Source organism: Bubalus kerabau, chromosome 14 (genome assembly GCF_029407905.1).
Source record: "Bubalus kerabau isolate K-KA32 ecotype Philippines breed swamp buffalo chromosome 14, PCC_UOA_SB_1v2, whole genome shotgun sequence".
Lineage (NCBI taxonomy): Eukaryota > Metazoa > Chordata > Mammalia > Artiodactyla > Bovidae > Bubalus > Bubalus kerabau.
This window is the reverse complement of record NC_073637.1, coordinates 78,176,248-78,194,335: the sequence shown is the minus strand read 5'-3', so window position 1 is coordinate 78,194,335 and position 18,088 is coordinate 78,176,248. Positions and strand designations below refer to the sequence as shown.

At 37.2% G+C, this 18,088-nt stretch overlaps 1 protein-coding gene and 1 long non-coding RNA gene across 2 annotated transcripts in view; one reads left to right on the top strand and one right to left on the bottom strand.

Moving 5' to 3' along the window:
* The window catches only part of LOC129627106 (uncharacterized), a 47,138-nt gene extending 46,144 nt beyond the window's left edge, over window positions 1-994 (top strand). Inside the window, exon 3 of the long non-coding RNA XR_008702420.1 lies at window positions 859-994. This is a non-coding gene — a long non-coding RNA (uncharacterized LOC129627106). The remainder of the gene's footprint in view (window positions 1-858) is intronic.
* The window catches only part of CNGB3 (cyclic nucleotide gated channel subunit beta 3), a 190,713-nt gene extending 179,449 nt beyond the window's left edge, over window positions 1-11,264 (bottom strand). Inside the window, exons 1-2 of the mRNA XM_055546721.1 lie at window positions 11,154-11,264; window positions 7,303-7,384 (exon numbers count right to left, since the gene is read on the bottom strand). Coding sequence (XP_055402696.1) covers window positions 7,303-7,384; window positions 11,154-11,264 — 193 coding nt within the window. The remainder of the gene's footprint in view (window positions 1-7,302; window positions 7,385-11,153) is intronic.
* Window positions 11,265-18,088: the final 6,824 nt, after the last annotated feature.

Genomic DNA, 18,088 nt, shown 5'->3' with positions numbered 1-18,088 from the left:
GTAAGTAGTGGAATTATAATTTGAATTCAGGAGTGTCAAGCTCTAAAATCAATGCCCTTTCTAGTATAAAACACTGCCTTTAGTATTAATTGCATGATTGTCTGTACAGAAAAAAATGTTTTTAATTGTGACTTTTAAAAGTATGGAGTGTTTTGAAGCCATATGCGTCAGTTTTCTATTGCTATAGCAAATTACCACAAATGTAGTGGCTTAAAACAACAGAAATTTTGTAAGTCAGAAGTTTTAAGACAGACTGTGTTCTTTCTGGAGGTTTTAGGAGAGAATCTGCTTCCTCATCTTTCCCAGCTTGTAGAGGCTGCCTGTATACCTTGGGTCCTTTCAGGGTCCCTTCCCCCATTTTCAGAATACATCAATGCAACCTCTGCTCCCCTCATCCCATCCCCTTCTTCAGCCTTTGGCCCTCTTGCTTTCTGCTTGTAAAGACCCTATGACTACACTGTGGTCCGCTTGATAACCCAGGCTAATATTCCCATTCTCAAGATCCTTAACGTAATCACATCAGCATTTTTTTCCATGTAAGATAAGAAATTCATAGGTTTTGGGGGTTGGGGTGTGGACATCTTTGAGGGGGGCATTATTCAACCTACCACATCGTACTGGCGATGGGCACCTAACTTTGATACACTTCCACACAACAGAGTCACTTTACAGCATCATGAATCACTAGGTAAGTTATTTACATATTCCCTCCTGGTACCAAGACATTTATTTAAAGAACCATTTAATGTAACATAAATGAAGTGTAATCCTAAGAAAGATGATTGTAATCAAAAGAGGACTTTAGTAAGTTATCTTTATTTGAATCCAAAGTATCTTGCATTCTTCATTTCCATGCAGATATAAATTAAACCATGCTCGGCAGAAGATAAGAGTTCTATAATCAGAAATCAACATCTGCAGATATTATGACATTGCACCTGCATGTTTTGAAGTGAAGAACACAAAAATACCAACCATGTGTAAGATGCTATCTTTAAGCAGTAATAATTTTGCTTTCACTTTTTCAAAACAAAGTATCTGTTATTCCTATTAAAATTTTTGAAGACATGCTTAGTTTGCAAATTTGTTTTTCTCCTTCCTACTCAAATAGCTCCTCTGTTAAATGAAGCTTCCACAAAGAGTTTTTATTACCAATCATGAAAATTAAGCTTACAAATACACTTTGAATAATATATAATAAGAATAAACTTATAATCCTGAAGATGTGATCCTTGGTTTCATACCATTAAGCTTATATTTTTATGTGAGAACCACAGATTTGAGACCATTACTATTATAAAATAACTCATGCTATTAAAATCTCATCAAAAAACAAAGTACTTAGACATGAACCTGACCAAGGAGGTGAAAAACTTATATGCTGAAAAGTATAAACCATTGATAAAGGAAACAGAGTGATTTAAAGAAATGGAAAGATATCTCATACTGTTTTATTTGAAGAATTAACATTATTAAAATGGCCATGCTACCCAAAGCAATCTATAAATTTAATGTGATTCTGATCAAATTCACCATGAATTTTTCACAGAACTAGAATGAATAATCTTTAAATTTATATGGAATCATATAAATATAAGAGATGCAGAATTGCCAAAGCAATCATGAGGAAAAAAACAAAGCAAGAGGCATAAGTCTCCCAGGTTTTAGACAATATTACAAAACTACAGCAATCAAAATAGCATGATCTTGGCAGAAAAACAGTTATGCAGATCAACAGAACAGAAGAGAGCCCAGAAATAAACCCACATACCTATGGTCAATTAATCCTTCCACAAAGGAGGCAAGAATATACAATGAAAAAAGACAGTCTCTATGGCAAGTGGTGCTGGGAAAGTTGGACAGCTGTGTGTAAATCAATGAAGTAAGAATACCTCTTCACATCATACTCAAAACTAAACTCAAAGTGGCTTAAAGACTCAAACATACACCATGACAATATAAAACTCCTAGAAGAGAACCTAGGCAAAACATTCTCTGACATAAATCATGCCAGTGTTTCCGTAGGTCAGGCTCCCAAGGAAATAGAAATAAAAGCAAAAAGAAATAAATGAGACCAAATAAAATTTATAAACTTTTCCACAGCAAAGGAAACCATAAAAAAAATTAAACGATAGCCTACAGACCGGGAGAAAATACTTGCAAATGATGTGACTGACAAGGACTTGATTTCCAAAATATACAAATAACTCATAGAACTCAATAAGAAAAAATGAGCAACCCAATTAAAAAAAAATAGATGGAAAGCCTAAATAAACATATCTTCAAAGAAGACATACAGATAGCCAGTGAAAGTGAAAGTTGCTCAGTCATGTCCGACTCTTTGCGACCCCATGAACTATACAGTCCATGCAATTCTCCAGGCCAGAATACTGGAGTGGGGAGCCTTTCCCTTCTCCAGGTCCAAACAGAAACAGACTTACAGACATGGAAAACAAACTCAAGTTTACGAAAGGGGTAAGGGGGTGGAGGAGGGATAAATCAGGAGTTTGGGATTAGTAGATACAAGGTACAATACATAAAGTAGATAACAAACACGGTCCTACAGTATAGAATAGGGAACTATCTTCAATATCTGGTGATAAACCATAATGGAAAAGAACATGAAAAAGAATGTGTGTGTATATATATATACAATCTATGTATAACTGAATCACTTTTCTGCAAACCAGAAACTAATGCAACATTGTATATCAAGTATACTTCAATAAAAAACTAAAAAAGGTGATAATAAAACAGAATTATAGTTGAATCATCTTGAATCAATTGAATCATCTTGACAATTTCATGGGTTTTTTCTTCCTTTGGCTTATGTAGATTTGATTTCTACTGTAGGGTGTTTCTCTCTTCCTCAATACCTCCCTTTGTTAACCACAGTTCATTGTATGCAGTGAAAATTCATATATGATCTACAGAAAAACCTTCTATTCCTTTTGAAAAAAATTGAAGATTAAATAATGTTCTTAAATCGTTGATAAGAAGATGTCAAGAGCTGGAGCGGGTGTGGAGAAAGGGGAGCCCTCTTACATTGTTGGTGGGGATGTAAATTGATGTAGCCACTGTGGAAAACAGGATGGAGGTTACTCAGAAAGCTAAAAATAGAATTAACAAATGATTCAGCAATCCCTCTCCTGGGCATATATCCAGACATAACTATAATTCAAAAAGATACACACACCTCCGTGTTCATAGCAGCATTATTCAAAATAGCTAAGACATGGAAAAATCCTAAATGTCTACTGACAGATGAATGTGTAAAGAAGATGTGATACATATATGCGATGAAATACTATGCAGCCATAAAAATGAAAGATGCCATTTGAAGTGATATGGATGCAACTCTGGGAGCTGGTGATGGACAGGGGCACCTGGCGTGCTGCAGTCCATGGGGTTGCAAAGAGTCAGACAGGACTGAGTGACTGAACTGAACTGAACTGGATGCAACTACAGATTATCACACTAAGAAGGAGAAAGACAAACCCCATATGGTATCCCTTAAATGTGGAATCTAAATTATAGCACAAATAAACCTATCTATGAAACAGAAACCGAAGCAGGGACATAGAATAGGCTGGTGCTTGCCAAGAAGGAGAGAGAGGGAGAGGGCTGGTGAGAGCCTGGGATCAGCAGATGCAGACTAGTCCATGTGGAATGGACAAGCAGTAAGGTCCAGCCATAGGGTGGCTTTGTAGAAAAGATGTGCAGAGACTTCCCTGGTGGTCCAGTGGCTGAGACTCCATGCTCCCAAGGCAGGGGGCCTCGGTTTGATCTCTGGTCAGGGAAGTAGATCCCACATGCCGCAGATAGACCAGGTGCAGTCAAATTTAAATAAAAAAAAAAGAAAAAGGTCCCTGTATAGCACAGGGAACAATATTCAATATCCTATAATAAACCATAATGGAAAATAATATGGAAAAGAATGTATGTATATGTGTAATTGAGTCACTGCTGTACAGAAGTAATTAATAGAACATTAAAGCAACTATATTTCAATAAAAAAGAAAGGGACCACAGGAATCCGAGACTACAAGTATATATAGCTATTTCAAGCAGTCTTACTCTAAAGGAGGACGTGGGAATGAGGCAATAGTCAAAGAGGAATTAGGATCGAGAGAGGTGTCTTTCGGTTGAAATTTTGTTTTCATTAAGGTGTTAGGGAAATTAAATAAATAGTCTTGTTTAGGCTTCAGAGACAAAGCAGAGTGGGCCTCTGACCTTGCTTCTAACCTGCCTGGACACTGCCCAGACTGAAAGAGACTGTTTGCTGGGAGTGCAAGACCTGCAGCACCGTAGAGAAGATGGGGGAGGAGCCTTGAGATTGTTGAGACCTGGAGGGGGCCAGGGCAACCAGGTCCCAGCCTTAGCAACAGTCCAAGTTTCACATGCTAAAACTAACATGAAACCAGAGCTGCAAACTGGTCACCGATGGATGCTGAAATCGGTGTGCGTCCTGGGATTATAAGCTGGAACCCCAAATTGCAGCCTTTGAAGTCCCACCCAGGGTGCGGCCTCGCTGCCTGGGACCCTTTCCCAGCTGGGACTCCAGATGCTGTGACTTGGGACTTAGTCTGGATGTTGGTCAAAACCCAGTTTGGTGGTGTATCTTCTGCTCTTTCTGTTTCTCTTTCTGTTTAATGTTAGTTTATTGAAAGTAAGCTAGATAATTCTCTAGCAAATGTTTGTATTATTTATTTGTAGATGAGTGGCTTATTTTGTTAACAACTCTGAACCTGAGATGAAAGTGAAAACTTTCAGCAAAACAAAAAATGGAAGGGAAAAAAATGTCAAGAACACATTTTTTTTTTTTTTAATTATATCCTCTTGGTATAGGAGTCTTACTATCTGTGGAAATTTTATATATGTGAACTTTTATCAGAAATAGAGTCTTATGCTTATTAAATATTTCCCTTTCAGTGACACATCATAGTAAATATTTTAAATCAAATAATCTAACAATTGAAGAGCCTAGCTTTAGTAATGAGTTCAGATCAGATCAGATCAGATCAGTTGCTCAGTTGTGTCCGACTCTTTGTGACCCCATGAATTGCAGCACTCCAGGCCTCCCTGTCCATCACCAACTCCTGGAGTTCACTGAGACTCACGTCCATCGAGTCAGTGATGCCATCCAGCCATCTCATCCTCTGTCGTACCCTTCTTCTTTTGCTCCCAATCCCTCCCAGCATCAGAGTCTTTTCCAATGAGTCAACTCTTCGCATGAGGTGGCCAAAGTACTGGAGTTTCAGCTTTAGCATCATTCCTTGTGATATTAAGCTACATTTATATTGAAAAACATTGCAGAACATTCACTTTTTTTTTTCTTTCTTCTTAGGTAAATAAATGGTAAATGCTGACTCTTTGATAAACACTGTTTTTTTTTTTTTGTTATCTTGGAGGAGATGAAAATGCAAAAGAATGATAGTGGACAAAATAGCTGATTTCTATAGAGAAAAGTAAGTATTCTCTTTATTCTAATAAGGACAATAAAAATCTAGAACTATACTTCAAAATAAATAAATAAACAAAATCAATAAAACTAGAGAGATAATAAAAATAGAAATATAACTTAACTATAAAAATAGATTTTTATTTCCACAATGTTATCTTTCAAACTGGGAACATATTATTTTCCTCCAGTCATTCAAGATTATTCTAAAGTTTTCTGTTAAATTTTTATTTTCTTCACATAGACACTTTGTCTTTCTCTTAAGTAAGAGCAGTGAGATATAATGGCAGTGGGACCATTTCTTCAGCTTTTGAGTGTGTTGATATTACTTTGGAGTAATTTGTTTACTTACAACCTTTCTTGTGATTATTCATTTACAATCTTGTTTGTAATTTTCATATTCTTCTTATTTTTCCTCTTTATAGACAGGAATTTTGGCTAGTGAAAAGTCAATTGTGCCTCAGTCCCAAGATTTATTCTAGTAAAACTAGAGAATCATTAAAAATTATCATAGATAGACCTTTGTCCAATATATGAAAAGCTAAGACATTTACTCTAGTTTTGTGACAATAATTATGTTATTGTTTAACAATAGCATATTTTGTTCTAGTGATTCCTCTACCATTTTTGTGTTTCCCTGGTGGTCGTGTTCCTACTCAGGAGAAATAGGAGAGAAGGGCTGGAAAGAGGGACTGGGAATAGATCTGATTAGATCCTGCAAAGTCAGGTGAAGTAATTTAGATTTTGTCGTGCAGGCAATATTGAGGCACTCAAGGTTCTTTAGAAGAGACTAGCAGAGATGGGAGATCAAAATAGTGATTAATTTGAAAAAGTAATCTGCTAATACTGTTGAGAGCTGGACAAAAAGGAGAAAGATTGGGTGAAATAGAGCTCTAATCAGAAGAGATCACTTAGGGCCTGGGAGTCATGCAGGCATGAGTTACTAATAAGGATAGTATTGGTGTTGGGATCGGAAAGGAATGAAGTGGGTTTGAGAGCCCTTATGAAAGAAGATTTGGTAGCTAATTTTCTTTATAGGGCAGCCTAGACAGAGGAATAAAACATCAATTAAGTTTTGAGCCCAGGAGACTGAAAAAGAAAAAAAAGATAGAACCAGGAATAGAAATAAATCAGGAGAGGGAGCTTATTTGAAAGAGAAGATAAGGAATTCAATTTTAGTCATGCTTTCTTTGAGATGGCAGTAGAACATTCAGGTATATTTGTCCAGTGGTTACTTGGAAAATATTGAACAGGGTCTTAAAAAAGAAATTGGTCTGATATGAATTTATTTATTTATTTATTTAAAATTTTATTTTATTTTTTAAACTTTACATAATTGTATTAGTTTTGCCAAATATCAAAATGAATCTGCCACAGGTATACATGTGTTCCCCATCCCGAACCCTCCTCCCTCCTCCCTCCTCCCTCCCCTCATCAATGTAGGAATGAATGTGGCAGCCTTAGGAGGAGACAAGATTTCTAGAGGAGAGAGTTGGCAGAGGAACACAGAACCTTTACACACGCACAAGCCACATCTATTTTATTGTTTTCATAACACTTATCTGAAAAACTATTTGCTATATTAACATAAACTTAACCCAAATTATTTATCACTGTTTCTCTAACTCACAGGCCAGTGCCTGGCATGTGATAGGTAAAAAAGAAGACATCTATTGAATAAATGACTGAATGAAGAAATAATTTTTGTAAATATCCATATTTTCACATTGTCTCAAGCATCACCCTAGGTAATATCTAGTCAAGGAATAGTGTGCTTCATCAGACAATACATTTCAGAGAAATATGCTTTTTACTTTTTTTCCTACAAATTTGGGTCTTACCTTGGATTTTGGTCTGTGACTCTTCAGCTGAGACTGGTGGCATCTTGGTTTTGAGACATTTCTTTTCATTTTTGTTTTCTCCCTTTGAGAAAAAAAAATAGAGACTATATGTGTGATTTTGAACTGTGATGATGGAGAAGATTCTTGAGAGTCCCTTGGATTGCAGGAAGATCCAACCAGTCCATCCTAAAGGAAATCAGTCCTGAATATTCATTGGAGGGACTGATGCTAAAACTGAAACTCCAGTACATTGGCACCTGATGCAAAGAATTGACTCATTGGAAAAGACCCTGATGGTGGGAAAGATTGAAGGTGGGAGAAGGAGATGACAGAAGATGAGATGGTTGGATGGCATCACTGACTCGATGGGCATGAGTTTGAGTAAACTCCGAGAGCTGATGGACAGGGAGGCCTGGCGTGCTGCAGTCCGTGGGGTCGCAAAGAGTCGGACACGACTGAGCGACTGAACTAAACTGAATATGTGATTTTACATAAAAATGAAGTTGAATGTAATTATAAGAGTTTTTCATTTCATTATCAAGCCAATCATCAAAACTGATCATTTGTTTATGATATACTAAAAGTGGTAGTTCTTGCACTTGGATGGATATTCCTGACTCTACTATTGGATAATCAGCTTCAACATCAACAGTTTGTTGGTCACAGTCTGTTTTTTCTGGTGTGGTTGCTGATTCTCCCTGACACATGCTTCTCACAATTCTGGTTCTCACTTCCCATAACCTGAACATTGGTTCTGAGCTAAGTCTTCGGTGATAGAAGGTAAAGTGATGGAGCGAAGAAAGCACTTTGGTGTCTTTACTCACAGCTCTCTTCTTTATTCCCTCCATGATTTCATTTGCCTCTGCCTCCTCATTTATCTGAACACTTAAGCTTTCCTTGAAATGTAAGTATATCTCGCTGGATGTGGCCAGTGTATACCTGAAGATTTTCCTATGGGGACAGAGTGAATCGAGAGATAAGGTTAAAGCACCTAAAAACTGGCTTCCAAGCTGCTCTCAGTCTTGCAGGGGGAATAAACACACACAAATGTAACTGACATGAAATGTTATAGGTGATGAGAAAATGTTTGTGGACCCTAGAGGTGGGGCTAAAGGTGGAGTGGTCAGTTCTACTGGAGTGGAAGGGAAAGGATGGACACTGTTAGAGAGAAAGTGACTCTTGAATTTACAAATCAAGATGAGATTTTTGTTTTCCAGATAGACAAAGCATGGAAAATACTCCAGACAGAGGATGCATATTTAGCAAAAGCCTAAGGTGTGTATAGGTGAAGGGAGACCACAGAAGTGCTCAGAAGGGGAAAAATGTGAGGATATGAGGCCAATGAAGAAGGAAGGGGTCTTGAGAGTCTTATAAGCCTTGATATGAATCTTGACATTACTTTTAGACACTGTATGTCAGACACACTTTAAACTGAAAAGCAAATGAATTAGATGATTTAATTTCAGCCTTGTAACAACATGCATATTAGGCAAGGCAGCTATTATTATTCTTATATTATTGAATAAGAAATTGATTAACTGCCTAGAAAACGGATCTCTGGATAGATTATGAAATAGTGACAAAGCCTTCTGACTTCAATCAAGTACTTTTACGTCATATTATTCATTAACATTTTCATCATAGTTTTATGTGTACATAAATATTAATTTATGTGAATAATGCCTTACTCTGGAGTATGAGAGAGAGTTTGGACAAATGTGAATTTGCAATTTTTGATTTAATGGCTGTTTACAAATCTGAATTACCTATGATATTTTGGTTTGAGAATTAACTGTTTAAATGACACTTAAAATACAATGCAAACTGATTTATTCATTCCTAGATATTTCCTTATAGGACTGAAATAATCTATTTGTATTTCAGAAACATGTTGTTTAAATGTCATTTTAAAAGGTTATATTCTGTAGAGGAAAATAGGGGTTTAACTTTGTGTCAATTTTAACATTTAGCACTGTTGAAACTGGATAAAAAACTGTTTTCCTTTTACTGACATATTATTGGAAAAAGTAGACTCAAATAATTCCCTAATATGACTTTTAAGATAAGTGATGCTAGCAGACTTCCTGATGAGCATCCATAAATTATGGCCGTCAGAATGCACAGAATGTGTAAGAGCGCTTCTACCGGGGTCTACTCTGACTAGCTCTCCAGTATTAATGTTTCTGAAGGACAGACAACTCCTGAATTTTTGTTTACTTTGCCTTGTCTCTAGCATCTCTTTTTTCCTCCTGTAGGTTAAGCATTTTGAAAAGTTGATTCAACTACTATTTCTCCCGTTCTGTAGCAACATAACCTAATGATTTAGTTCTCAGGCACTAAAATCAGACAGAACAGGGTTCCAATTCAGAGTCTGCAATTTGTCAGTTGTGTGTAAATAGCAAATTATAACAGGGCCCGTGGGTATTGTGAGTATTCAATACAATAGTGCTTGAAAAGGGATAACACTTTGGCACATAGTAATTCCTGTTAGCTATTATGTTCTCCCAGAGAATAATGTATTAGCTATTTTTTATGTGCTCTGTGGGAAAATAATCGTGATAGTTGGCAAGTTGGCAAGCATCGCTGTGATGACTTTCCCAGAGAGAAACACAACAAGGCTAGCGGAAGGGAAGTACCCAGCTCAACATTTGTGACCGTCTATAAGTTTTTAAACATATAAATAACTCGTAAAGTGTGAGATTATTTATTTTGACACAAGAATTAGAAAGATGTCAAGGACACTCTCGTAAAGCCATGCTAAGCACATGCTCTCCAATTCTCTCCACTGTAAAAACAGTCTGTGTTAATCAGAAAAGGAAGGCAAATTTTCCAGGGCTAACATTAGGTAATCTTGATATTTTATGTACTCTAGGCTCATTTAAACCTGAATCATTAGACCATGCTATGCCAGTCCCTGACGTACCTTCTTGTTTGTACTTGACATCTTTCATCCAGTTCTCTTAGATGAGAAAATAATTCTTGCTTTAAAAATCTTATGTTGTGATTTTAGGTAAATCTAGTGAGTAATTCATGAAAATTGTTCTATAGAGAGCTGTAAGTGAATGTTGATCATATGATTATCATTTGGACTTAAATCTGTCATAAGGATACAAATGATTAATAATGGTAATAAGAATTGCCCTACTATATGCTTTATCTATACTGTCTCTAGTTTGTATACCAAGGCTACAAAGCAGGTATTATCTTTATTTTAAAGGTGAACAGACTTAGAACTTAAGAAAATATTTTTTCCAGAGCATGGTTTCTCCACTTTGGTAATATTAAAGTGTTAACCTGGATAGTTCTATGTTGTAAAGGGTTCTCCTGTACATTCTAGGATTTATAGCAGCATCTCTGGCCTTTCCCCTTTAGATACTAATAACTTCCTACCCTTAAACTGTGACAACAAAAAATATCTTCAAATACTGATAGTTGTCCTCAGTGCAAACTACTCCTCATTGAGAACTTCTGGTCTAGAGAAACCACCATTAAAATATGGTTTACTAAGACCAGGATGTTTGACCTTCTCTGTTGGAACTAGATCATATAACATGCTTAATATTTGAGAAACAATTTCATTTTGGATGATGGCAGAAGTGAAAATCAACAAAGAGAAGTCTTACTTGGTTTTTCCAAATTGTAATAGAGTCTTCTACGCATTACTCCATTTTAAAGCCAATATATGCAGTATATAAAATGATGAGGATAAACCCCAAAGACGAACAGTCCATGGCTTAGTCGGTAGCAGGTAAAACTTCAGAGAAATCACATATCCCAGTGTTTATGAAAATCCCTCTCCCAGCCAAGAAATGAAGCGAATCAGGAGTGATTTAGGGACATGGGGCGCATACCTGTCCTGTGGCTTGCCGCGACTCACTGCTTGGATCAGGATCTTGGACATTCTCATTGCTTCCTTCACTAGGCTTCACCTTGTTGAATTTTACTGTCAGTGATTTAAACATCTCTGAGGTGGTTCTGAAAACTTTTGTTTTATGACTCTGTATCTCAAGGTAGAGAAATGTGCTTCGATTTTCTTTTCATTAGCAGACAAGCCAATTAGTTGTTTAATCAGGATTTTGTTCTGGTTAATTCCTAGAGGCAACTCTTTAGCTAGTCAGGGCTTTGGCTTAAAAGCAGCAAATTACTTCTGCTTGGGTGATTTAAATTCTGTTTATGAACTTCAGAGAGTCAAAATACCCTTGTGAATAATTTAGAAGTGAGAATTAAAACTTCATTGTTGATTTAAATTGTTTAAATTGTTATTTAAATGTGGGCACATTGCCCATTGGTTTATTTTTCTTTCTTTCTTTGTAATTACCCACCTACCTATCTCCATCTATTGAATTTAGGGTTAAAATAATACATGCAAATGATTAAAGACTCTTGAGATCAAACCAGTCAATCCTAAAGGAAATAAACCCTGAATATTTATTGGAAGGACTGATGCTGAAGCTCCAATACTTTGGCCACCTGATGTGAAGAGCTGACTCACTGGAAAACACCCTGATGCTGGGAAACATAGAAAGCAGGAGGAGAAGGGGATGACAGAGGACGAGATGGTTGGATGGCATCACCGACACAGTGGAGATAAGTTTGAGCAAGCTCTGGGTGATGCTGAAGGACAGGGAAGCCTGGCGTGCAGCAGTCCACGGGGTCGCAAAGAGTCGGACATGACTGAGTGACTGAACAAAAATGAGGTGCTTATGATATAAAGCAACTCCCCCAAAGTCCTCGTTTCTGGTTCTGACCTGTGAGGTAACTACTTTTTCTCTTTTTTTCTTCCTGTGATTATTTTCTTTAATTGGCATTTTATTATTTGATTAGATTAATGATTTTTTTTAGAAAATATAATGGAAAGTGAGACAGTATTCCCCATTCCCAGTAGCCTAAACGTCCATCTCCGATGCACGAGGATGGTTACATTAGAATAAAGCAGAGAGACTATTAGCTTGCTAGGGCTGCCGTAACAAAGTGCCACAGGCTGGGTTGACTTAAACAACATAAGTGTATTTTCTCGAAGTTCTGGAGGCTAGACGTTTGACATCAAGATAACAAGGGGCTTCCTTTGAAGGCTGTGGTAAAGGACCTGTTACCAGTCTCTCTCCCTGGCTTGTAGATGATCATCTTCTCCCTGTGTCTTTCCTCTGTTCGTGTTCGTGTCCAAATTCTGTCTTCTCATAAGAACACCAGTTACATTAGATTAAGGCCCACCTCAATGACCTTATTTTAATTGACCTCTGTAAAGACTCTTATTTCCAAATAAGGTCACATTTTGAGGTAGGAGAGATTAGAACTTTATCACCAATTTTTGAGGGGATACTACTGAGCCCATAACACAGAGACAGTATGTTTGATGAATATCACTTTAGAGGAAATGTAATTTATTGCTAGGAAGCAATCTGCTCCAAAATTTCTTTCAAGTTTACTATTTTCTTACAAATTGCTGAAATATTATGAATACTATATATGTGATTCTTAGTTTTATAAGTCTAGATAATTCTGTTGGATTATTAGTTTCTTAAATTATTAAAAATATATCTTTCACTTGTATTAATTTTTTTCTCTGATTAATCATTGAATCAATAAACCTAAACTCCTTGAAGGAGGACACTGTGCATCATTTATTTGGCCCCAGAGAGCCTTCATATAGAGTAGAAACTCAACCCCTGCTGAATAGAATTTAACTGAAAGCCCTTTATGTGATCTGACAGCTCTAGGTTTTCCCTATATCTCTGCTTTAATTCAAAACTAATTAAATATATTACACTCACAGAATCTAAATTTTGCATTTCTTAACAACACTTGGCACCACAATATGCCATTTCTTTCACTAATATTTTCCTGCATCTCTGCCGTCTCCCTAAATAGCTGGAAAGATGATTTCTATCAGAACCTTTGCTGCATCACTTCGAGTATCACCTTGTCATCAAAAATAGTGTTCTTTCATAGTATGTGATCCAGTTTAAACATCTATATAAAATATCCGAATATTTCTTTCACAGTTTGACAGATTAACATTTAGCTGTTAACCAAATTATGAAAGAAATATTGCAGTTTTTTAAAAATACTATCTTTTAACCATTTAGCTTTTTAAAAAATATCAAACACTTTTGTAGAAAAAAAGATGAAACGAATATTTCAGTTGCAAAACTTTGTTCTGCTCTTGTAAAAAAAGAATTGAAGTAATTTAAATGATAGAAGATGCTCTTTTCATAACAGGAAAATCCTTTTGAAGTGAGATCTTGCTTACTACATCAAGTTCCAAGGACACCAGAAACATTAAAATACTGATGGGTTAATTACATTTTACTTGGTTTTCTGGAGAATAAATATTTTACAAAAATGCAAAAACAGCTACTTTTATAAAATAAAATCTGGGCCTGTAGTTTGTGAAGCAAAAATACTTGCATATTAATAGGTGGAATCTTATTCCTTAACATGCCTTATTTTAAAAAGTAAAATTGCCTAGCTTTATTGAGGTATGATTGACATATGCCATTATGTAAGTTTCAGGTGTACAATATGATGTTTTGATACACGTATATATTGCAAAATGACTTCCACAGTAAAGTTAGACAATGCAGCCTTTCCCTGACATATTTACCATTTCATTGTGTTGTATATTGAGACACATTTAAGCTTGATTCTTCTCGCGACTTACAATCTTGTTAGTTATGATTACTTCTGGTGGTTATTTCTGCATCACTAAAAAATCTGCTTATTCTACTCTATTTATGTGTGTGAATTTGAATCCCAAATCAGTGTGAGGGAGATTCAACATTAAGAATTGTTAAGGAGAACTTTATTTTCCTACCCAGAGCCCAAACAAACTTCCTTGATGGTCTGTGCTGTTGGACAGATTTTTTTTCAGTCCAGTAAGAATGTACTTTTTAAGGGTGCTTTGACTTTGTTTTCAATAGAGTTTTTATTGAACTTCTCTTGTGCAGTTGCCAATTAAAACCAGAGCCTTTCAGCTCCAAGACCACCCTCCACATTATCCACACCCAGGGCAGCCTGAGTTAACACATCTAATACTTCTTCCTTCTGGATTTCTGGAACCTGGGGATTTCCTTGAGATAACAGTTATGTATTTTAAGAAAACAATATGGAAAAAAATATGCATAACTGAATTATTTTAATATATAGCAGAAATTAACACAACATTTTAAATCAATTATACTTCAATAAAACTAAAAAAATACTTATGCATTTAAAAGTGTATTTGTAAGGGGAAAAATATGCAGGAAAGATTTTTAAGGAAGAATTTTAATTTAGTTTTCATATGATCAAAATCATAAGTCTTTTATTGATTTTTTATTTTTTTAAATTTATATTTTTTTATTTTAATTGGAAGCTAATTACTTTACAATATTGTATTGGTTTTGCCATACATCAACATGAATCTGCCATGGGTGTACATGTGTTTCCCATCCTGAACCTCCCACCCACCTCCCTCCCCATACCATCCCTCTGGGTCATCCCAGTGCACCAGCCCCAAGCATCCTGTATCCTGCATCAAACCTGGACTGGCAATTCATTTCACATACGATATTATATATGTTTCAATGCCATTCTCCCAAATCACCCCACTCTCTCCCACTCCCACAGAGTCCAAAAGACTGTTCTATACATTTGTGTCTCTTTTGCTCTCTCGCATACAGGGTTATCATTACCATCTTTCTAAATTCCATATATATGCGTTAGTATACTGAATTGGTGTTTTTCTTTCTGGCTTACTTCACTCTGTATAATAGGCTCCAGTTTCATCCACTTCATTAGAACTGATTCAAATGTATTCTTTTTAATGGCTGAGTAATACTCCATTGTGTATATGTACCACAGCTTTCTTATCCATTCATCTGCTGATGGGCATCTAGGTTGCTTCCATGTCCTGGCTATTATAAAGAGTGCTGCGATGAATGTTGGGATACACGTGTCTCTTTCAATTCTGGTTTCCTCAGTGTGTATGCCCAGCAGTGGGATTGCTGGATCATAAGGCAGTTCTATTTCCAGTTTTTTAAGGAATATCCATACTGTTCTCCATAGTGGCTGTACTAGTTTGCATTCCCACCAACAGTGTAAGAGGTTTCCCTTTTCTCCACACCCTCTTCAGCATTTATTGCTTGTAGACTTTTGGATCGCAGCCATTCTGACTGGTGTGAAATGGTACCTCATTGTGGTTTTAATTTGCATTTCTCTGATAATGAGTGATGTTGAGCATCTTTTCATGTGTTTGTTAGCCATCTGTATGTCTTCTTTGAAGAGATGTCTACTTAGTTCTTTGGCCCATTTTTTTTCCCACATTATCAAAAAGTAGTTTTTCATATTATCAAAATCATAAGTCTTTTATTGATTTTTAAAAAACAAACTATAAGTTTTCATTTTAGATTCAATCATTTCATCAAAAAAAAACACGTAAAAACCAACTTTATTGATTATATGATTTGATTTGTATGTCTTGAAAATACAAAATTATCAATATTTATTTTTGTTCAAAAAATGGATGTTCATTGTTTTAAAAGGCAAGCTTTTCTTTTTGATTACATTTTTTGCTTCAGAAACAATTAGGAATGAATTTTCAGATATGTATGGGGTCATTTTAGGAGCTTCTCAGTTAATCCTCTATGCCTGTGGCCAGTTAGATTTTTGAACTTAGGATATAAACATGCAAGGAAATGTTAACAGCAGATTTGTGATTGATTCTCCCCCTTCCCAGGACCCTCAGAGGAAGAAACAGATTCATCAGACCTCCTTGTAAATTTGACCATGGTATTTACTGGTGGAAAGATACCAGGAAGAGCCTATATGTAGGAAATGTATTTAGTAGGACATTTTTGGTCTGTCTAGGTTGCTTAGGAGATCAGTCCTGGGTGTTCATTGGAAGGACTGATGCTGAAGCTGAAACTCCAATACTTTGGCCACCTCACGCGAAGAGTTGACTCATTGGAAAAGACCCTGATGCTGGGAGGGATTGGGGGCAGGAGGAGAAGGGGACGACAAAGAATGAGATGGCTGGATGGCATTACCGACTCGATGGACATGAGTCTGAGTGAACTCCGGGAGATGGTGTTGGACAGGCAGGCCTGGCGTGCTGTGATTCATGGGGTCTCAAAGAGTGGGACACGACTGAGCGGCTGAACTGAACTGAACTGAGGTTGCTTATTGCAGAAAAGCCTGTAATTTACGGATTTATGTGGCATGGCTGGCTGGAGATGGGGTAACTTTGTAAGGAAGCTTAAATTGGAGATATCCTCAAACCACCTTGCTTTCTCTTTTTTATTGGCCACACCATGGGATTTCCCAAGTGTCTCAGTGGTAATCTGTCTGCCAGTGCAGGGGCTACGGATTTGATCCCTGATCCTGAAAGATTCCTGGAAGAAGGACTACAGTATTTTTGCCTGGAAAATCCCATGGACAGAGGAGACTGGTGGGCTACAGTCCGTGGTGTCACTAAAGAGCCAGACATGACTGAGTGAGTAAAACAAAAAAACGCAGCATGTGGAATCTTAGTATCCTGACCAGGAATTGAACCCAGGCTCTCTGCAGTGAAAATGCTGAGTCTTAACCACTGGATTGCCAGGAAAGTCCCAAATATTTTAATTTATTTCTTGGCTGAGTTGAGTTTTAGGTGCATCGTGCGACATCTTTTGTTGTGATGCACATGCTGGTTGTGGTCCACGGGCTCCCGGGTGCCTGGGCTCAGTAGTTGCTCCTCATGGGCTGAGTTGCTCAGTGGCATGCGGGATCTTCCCAGATCAGGGATGGAATCCGTGTTCCCTGCATTGCAAGGCAGATTCTTAACCATCAGACCACCAGGGAAGTCCCTCCCACTGCCTTCCTTTTGTGAGAAATACTTTTGCATACAACACTCAAAACCTCCTTGTACATCTGAAATCAAAATGTGTCAAAATGCAGGAGAAAGTGGACAGTTTTAAATGCTGGGGCATACAACACTCAAAACCTCCTTGTACATCTGAAATCAAAATGTGTCAAAATGCAGGAGAAAGTGGACAGTTTTAAATGCTGGGTCTGATGGTTATCAGTCAGTTCAGTTCAGTTCAGTCGCTCAGTCGTGTCCGACTCTTTGCGATCCTGTGAATCGCAACAGGCCAGGCCTCCCTGTCCATTCCCAACTCCCGAAGTTCACTCAGACTCATGTCCATTGAGTCAGTGATGCCATCCAGCCATCTCATCCTCTGTCGTCCCCTTCTCCTCCTGCCCCCAATCCCTCCCAGCATCAGAGTCTTTTCCAATGAGTCAACTCTTTGCGTGAGGTGGCCAAAGTACTGCAGTTTCAGCTTTAGCATCACTCCTTCCAAAGAAATCCCAGGGCTGATCTCCTTCAGAATGGACTGGTTGGATCTCCTTGCAGTCTAAGGGACTCTCAAGAGTCTTCTCCAACACCACAGTTCAAAAGCATCAATTCTTCGGCGCTCAGCTTTCTTCACAGTCCAACTCTCACATCCATACATGACCACTGGAAAAACCATAGCCTTGACTAGACAGACCTTTGTTGGCAAAGTAATGTCTCTGCTTTTCAATATACTATCTAGGTTGGTCATAACTTTCCTTCCAAGGAGTAAGCGGCTTTTAATTTCATGGCTACAGTCACCATCTGATGGTTATAGCTTTTCCCAAAAAGGATGTTTTATAAATGCTTGACAGTGGCCTGTATCCATTGAACCATTAATGCAGTTTGCTGTGATTTGGGGGAGTCTGATTTGACAATTCAAACCTTAGGATTTATCACAGATGATAAGAAAATGATACAGATATTGATTCAATA